Source organism: Penaeus monodon, chromosome 12, assembly GCF_015228065.2.
Source record: "Penaeus monodon isolate SGIC_2016 chromosome 12, NSTDA_Pmon_1, whole genome shotgun sequence".
Taxonomy (NCBI): Eukaryota; Metazoa; Arthropoda; class Malacostraca; order Decapoda; family Penaeidae; genus Penaeus; species Penaeus monodon.
In genome coordinates this window covers 46,538,448-46,549,041 of record NC_051397.1, presented here as the reverse complement: position 1 = coordinate 46,549,041, position 10,594 = coordinate 46,538,448, and the positions used below count along the sequence as shown (strand labels likewise).

At 35.9% G+C, this 10,594-nt stretch overlaps 1 protein-coding gene across 1 annotated transcript in view; it reads right to left on the bottom strand.

Annotated features, from left to right (window-relative positions):
• Positions 1 to 373: 373 nt before the first annotated feature.
• LOC119579486 (protein AF-10-like) overlaps positions 374 to 10,594 on the bottom strand; it is a 28,861-nt gene continuing 18,640 nt past the window's right edge. Inside the window, exons 8-12 of the mRNA XM_037927341.1 lie at positions 10,472 to 10,594; positions 9,992 to 10,342; positions 9,338 to 9,599; positions 8,387 to 8,849; positions 374 to 848 (exon numbers count right to left, since the gene is read on the bottom strand). The exon at positions 10,472 to 10,594 is cut by the window's right edge and continues 7 nt beyond it. Of these exons, the coding sequence (XP_037783269.1) occupies positions 786 to 848; positions 8,387 to 8,849; positions 9,338 to 9,599; positions 9,992 to 10,342; positions 10,472 to 10,594 (1,262 nt within the window). The 3' untranslated portion in view covers positions 374 to 785. The remainder of the gene's footprint in view (positions 849 to 8,386; positions 8,850 to 9,337; positions 9,600 to 9,991; positions 10,343 to 10,471) is intronic.

The window sequence follows — 10,594 nt, the reverse complement described above, 5'->3', positions numbered from 1 at the left end:
AATTATATATTATAAAATATTTAAGATAAAATAAATAATAAATTATTAAATGTTTTATAATAAAATGTTGTAAAATTAAAAATAAACAAACACTAAATGTTTCTTAAAATAGTAGGCACAGATATAGATAATGTTGTACTTTACTTATATGCTTTAGTACCAAATATAATTTCACAAAAAATCTAAACTCAGAACATATCATAACTAGGCTGGAATTAAATATGGTTACATACTGATGCACTGAAGCGAAGAAACTTGCACGAGATCATTGTTAACCATCTAAAACCAATACTTATCACTATTTATAAAATCAGAGTAATTTTTCAAAGGCTCATTAGATGAAATGGCCTGTGCTCAAAAAGCAAAAGAAGTCTCTTTCTTTTTCTTTTTTCTGTTTTCTTCCTATTTTTATTTCTTTTTTCCTTTTTTCTTTCATAAATTGACAGTGTAGGTCCACAGTGGATTGGAAGAACCGTCCTATGGATTTTTCTCCCCAGAGTTTTGTGAACTGTGGAAGCACACTACAGTCAAGTAAGTCTATGGCCATGCTTTCTGACCTATTCTGGAGGCCTTCCCCGATCAAGGAAAGGCCTGCCCAACCCTGCCTTGGTTCCCATTACAGCAGCAGGGGAATGGCAGGGGTGGCACAGTGAGGGGGCTACAGGGATAAGCACTAGCAGAGGTCGGACCCTATGAGCCTCAGTGCCAAGGTCCCGGGGCTAGCCGACCTTCAAAGCTTTTCTCTCCAGTTGTTATCTTCTGGATCTAGCCCATGAGTCTCTATGTCATCTCTTCTCCAACGAGCTGGGCGCTCCGCGGCCAGATTCAACCATGTCCCGCCGCATCACCTGTTGTGAGGAAGGTGTTCTGAGTGTTAAACAGGGCATTAAATATATAGGAGAGGATTATCATCTTTTTGTTTAATCTGTCATTGTCAAATATTTTATAGATGATCATCGGTCCCATATTCATCTTTTCTTTGGTATAATTAATAAATCAAAGAGAGATAAAAATAAAGAGAAGATTAATGAATTGCAGACTAAATAAATGAATGAATGAGAAAGGAAGAAAGTGTAAATTAATGAACAAATAAAAGTTAGACAGGAAATGTTGTAGAATATTGCTTAACCCATAATGATGGTTTTTACCCACAGCAAACTAAGCCATGTCTTGGATGCATCACAGTCAGCCAATTTAGTAAAAAATTAGAAGTATGGATAATGTTGCTCTAGTCTCTGAGTTTGGCTGTGGCAGATACAGTAACTAGTGAGTAACCAGTACTGGCAATATCTTCCCAAATGCAAAATCCTGTATGTGAATAAGTGAACAAATGGAAACAAGATCTAAATGGTACCAAAGACCCTCAATGCAGTTTTCTTAAATACTATGGTATAAAATAAAGGAGAGTGAGAAATTCCTTTCAATCTTCATCCATTATTCAAGGATAGCAAAGAAGAGATATTTCTCATTGTCTCACACCAACTCTGCACTTTTTTCTTTTCCCTTAACACCAAATGGTTTTCATTATCATATAATATTGTTACTAAATAAAACCTTTAGACCTAATCCACACCTATCCAAACCTCCTCACAAAAAATAAATAACACTCATTCACTCACTCTCACTCTTTTCCACCACTATTACATCCTCAAACCATGCCCCAGTGCTTGACAATAGGAAAGGTGTAGGCTCTGACATACTGGCTTGATGTGGAAGAGAATCTTGCCTTCACCTCAGAGCACATAACCCTTGGCTACTCTTCTTCCACTCAAGAAAAATTTTACTTAGCAAACAGTTGTCTCACCTTGCCCACTCACACTAAAGCCTCTTTGCAGCTTATGCTGTATCATTTGTTTCTTAGGGTGCCTTCCTTTAAGTTTGGAGGCAGTAAGAGATGGCTTCCTCAGCACTTCATGCTAGAGAAACTTATTAGTAGCTTTGTTCTTTTTGCAAGGCTGACTACTTAGTGGGATTATTTGGTGAAAAGTCAGGAGCAGCAGAAAGAGATAAATGCATAAACATACCTCTTTCATTAGCACATCCTTCATCCTCAGAAAGAAAAATGGATGCTTTGTGCTGGAGCTACCCCGTTGTTTACACTTTTTGCCATAATTATGAAAAAGCCATGAAGAGACTTAATTCACCTCATAGGCCTGTGGACTCCCAAACAGGATGCAAAATGTCACCAGCAACAGGTGCTTTACCCATATTCCAATTCTCAAAATGAAAGAAATCACCTGAGGCATTTAGGATAGTCTTTCTGTGGTGACTTTACATTAATTATTAATCTTCTTACAGTCCTTCAGAGTACTATCTCAAATTTTAGTCTTAGGTATGAAGGCCACCAGTCTCAACGTACAACTGGGTTTCTTCCGAGCTCTAGTTTTCTGCGATACTTCACAGGAGTAAGGTGGGGGGGGGGGGGGTTATCAACCCTCCTAGAAGCTGGCTATTTGTATCAATTTTTCATGGGGTGTGCGAATGGGGTAACTTGTACACTATTGCTTAAAAATTACTTAAAGATAGTATCACGAAAGAAATTAAACTTTGCCGCCAGACTGCTGTTTTCAGATTCCGCAATTTCCTTTTTGTTTTTTAGGTACATGGGAATAGTAAGTCAATATTAACAAAAACTTGGTTGCATTTAAATAGACTTTCCAGTGAAAGAAATAGCTCTGAAATCATATCACTTATGTCGTATTTACACACTCCTCTTAGGTTTGATTTATTAACTGTTTTACACATAGATGGCTCCACAAGTCACCAATGAGCCAATTACAAGTACTACCTGTCTTGCCTGTTTACCTTTTCTTGATTTTCAAAAATATTTTCATGTATCTAATATTGCTTGCTAGTAATACCAATAACACTATAGTAATCATAAAGTCTATATAAAAAAAAAAAAAAAAAAAAAAAAAAAAAAAAAAAAAATCAATACTAACATTAGTAAAAAAAAAATAATAATAATAAAAAAATAATAAATAAATAAATAAATAAATAAAATTCCCTCAAACTCAAGAAAAGGTGAAATCAGGCAAGGTCACAAGGTCAACAAAGTGACTCCTTGTGGCTAAGCACTTGCAGAGCCATCTATGTGCAGAGACATTTCACAAAATAATGCCAGAGTGAACACATTTTCCTGGAGCCTTTGGGTTAATCTATCATTTTCATTTATACAATATCAATGTTGAAGATTAAAAGAAAGCTGAAAATGCATACCATGCACGGAAACTTATGATCCAATGGGTTTTGCTGAATAAAATAACAAGCAAATTAATAATTCTAGAAACCCACATTCATAAACGTATGTAATAATTTTGCATATAATGGATACTTTTGTGACAATAATACGGGAAGTAAAAATCATGTATTAATGATACTTTTTGGGGACCACTTGGCAAAATCGAGTCAACTAACACATTTGTATTTCAAAGTATATTTTTCATATATAATCTCAATGCATTATAAATGAACTGGCAATCCACACTGCACTTAAAACAGACTAATAATTCATCATAAGAACAATATCTTATTCTGAAATTTTTGAACAAAGGAGGGGGATGGTTAGCTAACTGCTGTTAGTTAGAGCATAGATCAGAATTTGGCTATTTGCAAGAAGTTTTATTCTTATAATTTCTTAAATGCACTTGTAATTTATAAACATCAAAATTTATTGTAGGCTAACACCTATCAGGAAGACACATAGTTCACATGTGCAAAGGTTCTAACAAATCAACATTCTAATGATTTTCTTTGAATTTTCATCTTATTTTTAATTATCATCATCCTTCACTCTAGTCTATTTACATTTGATAAACAGAGGTAGATTGGACATATTCTAAGTCACATCAAAGGAAAATTTTGCAAATGCTAGTGCTGTGGAGGTGTTTGAACAAACATAAGTATGAAAATAAGTGAATATCCGCTGCAGAACTCCATTCCCCCAGTGAAGGAAGTGTTTTGTGGGTCTATCTTCTGAAATCTGCTGGTAACACAAGGGAGACAATTTCAACACTGAAGCAAAGTTTTTGGTTTGTTTTTACAACTGTTACATTTACAATGAGGGTAAGCATATATCACAAATGTTTATGGCAGAGAAATGTAAATATCACATGAAACTAGAGAATAATCTCCACACAAATTCTCATAAAATTACAGAAATCAGCTGATATTAAGAGTATAAATTAGATCATTAGATCAGTGATCTCTTCATTTCTAACAATCTTAAAAATTCAAAAATTTACTGATACTAAACTAGCAATAGTACCATAAAACAATTATAGCAGTTTCTGGGTCTGACAGCACTGTGGCAAAGGAGAACAAACTCTACACCTCACAAGCAAGAGCGCGTCTGGACTATTTCCTTTGTTTGACGATGAGAGGTGATGACTAAAAAAAATTACAACTGAAGCAGTGCCTTGTCTGACAATGAAGAAAAATAAATAAACTAAATAAACTGTGTTTTGACTGGTTCTTTGGCTGATATTAACCTAATACCACCTGGAAAATGCTGTGCTTATTTTTTTTTTTCTGCATATAGATGGCTCTGCTAGTGCTTAGCCACAAAGAAGTCAATTAGTAGACCTTGTGACCTTATCTGATTTCACTTTTCATTGAATTAATGGGAAAAACATTTTTTTTTCACAAATGTTATGAATATCGATGGTGTTATTTTTATTACAGACATTATATTTACTATAATGTTATAGACATTAGTAACAGCAAAATAAGATAATGTAAAATATTTTCGAAAACCAACGAAAAAGGTAAATAGGCAAGACAGGCAACTACTCATAATTGGCTTATTGGTGACTCAGTACAATTGTAGCCATCTATGTGTAAAGACATTTAATTCTAAACAATTTTAAATTACAAAAGAGAATCTTTCCATAAATCAAAGAACACAATACACAGGTGAGATAGGTCTAATAATTGACTTAATGGTGACTAAGCACTTTACAAGCCATCTCTGTGTTATTACAATCAATAAACTATAAATACAGCAGACTTGGCATGCATTTTTGCCATCTGGGGAGAGTGGGATAATACTGATATGATAAATATTAAATCTACATTTCTGTCCTTAATTTCAGGGATACTGACATTGATTACGTATTACAAAATGCACTGTACATATATATAATAAGAATAAACATTCTGGCATGATTTTCATTGTGCAACATAAGAGTAACTATGGCTAGGAAGGGGCCTGTAACACATAGCCTACTAATGACATGGGGATGTGTAATGCTATGATTGTCTACTGATTTGTATAAAGAGTGAATTTTAATACACAAATCATTCACCCCCCACGTGGTAAAGACACATCAAAACATGACGCTCTCTTGCTGCTGCTATGAATCTGTAAGTAATCTTCACTATTGTTTACAAGATTATGTCAACTACTCACATAGTCTTTTGGCAATCTGCCAGTGTGACTGTCTTGAAATCTGACACAAATAAGGGAAGTACTGAAGTCGTGGGGGCAGTAGCCTTGTGTATGACTATCTCTTATTTCGTAAAAATAAGATTTGCAAATATGATTTCCCTCCCCCCCCCCCCTTCAATAAAACCACATTCAGTCTTGTAAACCAGTTCAATCTAGCAACTAAAATGCATATCATGCATCTCTGAATATGTCAAAAACATTAAAATCATGTTTCACATACGAAATAAAAAAATTATCATATCATTTTGTTGGTGCAGCAGTGTGAGCTATGCACATGCCACATCTGAAAAAACCCTCAGAGGGAAGCCCGTACTACCCGGAGAAGAAGCCATGTCAACCCCACACTCTCCTAGAGGCAACGAGTTAACGGCCAAGCTGATGCCTACCTTGCTCCAGTCATTTGATCCTATAAACACCATTTCAGATAACCTGAAATAAAACTGCACTTCTCTACATATACGTTTTTTACCCCACTATCCTCCATAAGTAAATGAGATTGATATTTTTTCTCTTTACAGTCTGTCCACAAATTACATTTTTTCCAGAAACACAAGAAAAATATATTACAACTCTTTCAATAACCAAGGCCATGTCGTGGACTGATTTTTAAATTTCCATCTAGTTTTTTTGGGGGGGACAGGTGCCACTGCAAACTACTTCTTTTCGTTTGTATTATTCTGTAATAAACCAAATCTCGCTGACTTTTCCAAAATTCAACACCCCCTCCACGCCACACTGCTCTTTCTAACATAGATGACTAATTTCAAGGCACATCAAAATTGTAAACGCTGGATGATACTGAACGTCAGAGCAAAGAAAAGCCCAGATGCAGTGGTTGTATGATAGGTATATAAAATCAGACTGTATGTCCTTTGTAACAAGGTATAATGTTTTGTGAAAGAATTCATCTCAAGCCATTTTTTATTAGTATTTTGATATATATATATATATATATATATATATATATATATATATATATATATATATATATATTATATATATATATAAATTATGATACAATATCTCAAATCACAAGTATACAAAACTAAAATAGAAATTAATAATAACCAGAAAAAAATTATATAAATATTTGTATATATGTATGTATATGTATACATGTATATAAATATATGTATATATATGTATATATATATATATATATATATATATATATATATATATATATATATATATATGTATATAAATATATATACATGTGTATATATGTATAATATATATGTATATGTACACATGTATAAATACGTATATATGAATATATATGGATATTATATCATTATACATATATATGGACAAATATCTGTGTATGTGTGTGTGTGTGTGTGTGTGTGTGTGTGTGTGTGTGTGTGTGTGTGTGTGTGTGTGTGTGTGTGTGTGTGTGTGTGTGTGTGTGTGTGTGTGTGTGTGTGTGTGTGTGTGTGTGTGTGTGTGTGTGTGTGTGTGTGTGTGTGTGTGTGTGTGTGTGTGTTTTTGTGTGTTGTGTGTGTGTGTGTATATGTGTGTGTATATATATGTATGTATGTATATAATATATATATATATATATATATATATATATATATATATATATATATATAATATATATATAATATCATATATAATATATTATAATAATATATATATACAATATATATACTAATATATATAATATATATATATATATATATTAATATATAATATTATATAATATATATATTAATATAATATATATTAATATATATATATATAATATATATAGATAGATATAGATATATAGATATATAGATATATATAGATATATATAGACATATATATATATATATATATATATATATATATATATATATATATATATATATATATATATATATATATATATAAATCAGGCTATCATTAAATTACATTTTCTTTTCTTTTTTTACTACCATCCACAGCTAATATTTTCTCCCAGAAACACATAAAAAGTATATGATTGCAGTTTCACAACTCTACATGAAGACCATTGCTTACAACTTGTTTATTTTTCCAAAATTCAAAAATCCACCAACAAGAGAATCTTCCTGGTCTTCCCAAAAGAAATGACCAATGTCAAATCAAATCAAATTGAAAGATGCTGAAAGGTAGCAATGGCTGGAGGAAGCCAAACCAAAAGATTATTAAATTTATGCTTCTATTTTATGAAATACGTACTTTATATAAGCTAGAGCATATCACTGGGGATACTGAATGCAAAGAATATTTCAGGCATATGTACCCAGAATTTACATTTAGAGAACAACTAACTAAATATTTTATGATTAATCACTCTGCTTTTCAACGTTTTTTCTACTGGTATAACAATATTCTTTCACAAACACACATCTATACATTAGCAATTCACCATTTGCTACTTATACCCTCATTACATCAAGGAATAAACAGAGGTGAGCTGCAACACTCATAAGGTAGTTTCCCCCATTCACGCCAACAACATATGGATTTGGTGTGTCATGGCATGAATGGATGCCACCCAGTGCAAGTAGGTTAAGAGAGGAGCTAGGGACAGGCCCAGTGATTCTGTAATGTTATCAAGTATTCTCACACTTTTCCCAAAACTAATTTGTTTCATGCCAGCAACAGTTTAGGTGTGGACATCATCAAAACTACTTAAATATCAATTCTGAATATTGATTAAATTCTTCAAATGATAATGAAGAGTAAGTTTTGATAAAAAAAAATGAGAATTGTTCCTCAGCCCTGCCAGTTACCTTTCAGCAAATAATTTAAATAATGGACATTCAAGGCCATAATACTCAAATTTTGATATTGCTGATTTCACTATTCAATGGGATATAATTACATTCATGAACTACAATATTGCCAGTCTGAAGCAAAAAGGAAGTCACCATGCTGCATCAAGACAATACAGACTGGTTACACCTTGCACACTCCTGGACTCACTTGAGCATGAGGGGGAGGATGAGGCTGGTTAAGAGGCGGCACGGGCGAGTGATGTGGGCCGGGCACTGGCGGCGACACCATCTGGTACACAGGGTAGCCACCAGGGCCCAGGGCAGGGCCTGGGTGTTGAGGTGGAGGCTGCCCCCCATGCAACCTAACCAGCTCACCCCGGTGGTCAGATGGTCGGCTGATAGGGACACTGTGGGCTGAGCTGTGCGCTACTGATACCATCGGGGGAGGTGGTCCATGAGGGGGGCCATGGGGAGGTCCATGGGGAGGAGGCCCATGTTGGGGGCCATGTGGGGAGCTGTGGCTTGGTGGCCCATGTGAGGGAGCCATTGAGTGAGGGGGAGGGGGGCCATGAGATGGGGGAGGGTGGTTGTGGGGGGCACCAGAGGGGCTCAGGGACGCCACACCATGTGGTGACACACTCGTGTGGTAGTTGCCCCCTGCAGGACTGTGTCTGGAAAGAGTAGAGCAAGTTCAAAGATTTATTTGCAAAGTAACTTCAAAGAGTTATTTGCACAAGTCATTATGCAAAAATAAACATATAATGGTTATTTATAGCCAAATATCATATTGAGATAATAACATATGATGGCATAATTATAACAGTAAATAAAGAATAACTTAGTTATCCTTTCCATGTGGTTATAACCAACACTGAGTTTTTAAAAAGTAAAACAACAACAAGACTAAATAATTTTTCAATTAAAGAAAGAAAGAAAAAAAAGCATGTAAAGGAATAAGGAATAATTCCATAAAATAAATATCTAAAAGAAAAAAAAAAAAAATAGAGTAAAAGAGGAACGTAGGAAAGTTTACTGAAAGTGAAGAAAATATTTTCAAAAGATTAACAATTAAAAAAGGTGATACAAAAGTGAAGAGCAAACAAGTGAAACAGAAATATGAAGAAAGAGAGGAGAAAGCACAAAAGGCAACAGCACCCACCTCAAAGATGTTGGACTGGGCTGTGCTCCTGGAGGCAGCATCGGGGACTGTTGTCTGTGCTCTGTCCCAGGGCTCCGATAGCGGTACTCTGGTTCCCCCAGGCCATTCTCTACAGGTAAGGGTGGAGGCGGGCCCCGGCGGTCATGGGGAGAGGTACCCCTCCTTTCATGGGGTGATGGGCCACGCCGGTCATGGGGGGAGGCTCCCCTGTGGCCTGAGCTGCCTCCACCTGGGGTGGTACCACTGGGATGTGTGCTGCCTCCTGAGGGTACAATGAATTTTTTTTCTCTTTATCTATCTATCTATCTGGAGGGTACAATGAATTTTTTTTCTCTTTATCTATCTATCTATCTGGAGGGTACAATGAATTTTTTTCTCTTTATCTATCTATCTATTTGACTGGTTATTTACCTAGCCATATACATTGTAAATAGCATGAAATAGTACCATAACCTGTTGTATTCACTGTAATTTCAACATCATATGACTTACAATCTATATCTACTTTCATATTAAAACCCTAATTGGAGTGCAACCTCTCCCTGCTTTTCAAATTAATCTTCATATCAAATAAATGCAACTGCAATGTCACTGACAATAATCAACAACCACAGACCAAACATCTAGAACAAGATGCCTGGCCACTCAACGCACCTGGGGGATGGTGGCCCTGCGAGTGTGGCCTTGGGGGAGGGGGTGCAGGGGCTGAGCCACTGCTGGGGGGTCTTGGGTTAGGGGCATGGGCTGTCGCTGCTGAGGGTGGCTGGGGAGGGGGAGCTGAGGATGAGGATGAGGATGAGGACGAGGAGCCTGACACAGAGGATGGGGTGGGGTTGGCATTGGATGAAGCGTTGGCGTTAGCCGTCGAGGGGGAGTTGAGTGGCACGGAGAGGCGGGCGTTGACAGCCAGGAGGTGATCTCTGCGAGCTATCAAGGAGCTCACCGTCTCCTCCAGCCTGACATTTTCCTGGCGCAGCTGATGCAGGCATGACAGCAGTGACGCAACTGTAAAGGGAAAGGTAGAGGAGAAAAGGACTACACCACATTCTACAAAATTACTGGATAACACTAGCAACAAAAACTCATCATACTGTTGAGGAAAAAAGGAAAAGAAAAAAAGACTCTATTCCTTACTGTCAAAATGTTGTGCCTGCTCCATCAGAAATTGGCTTCCTTGTTCCCACTGTCTCTCTAGTAACTGCTCAAGACTCTGCGGGAACGGAGGTGGCTGGCTATTCGCAGCGCTTGTACTGCCAT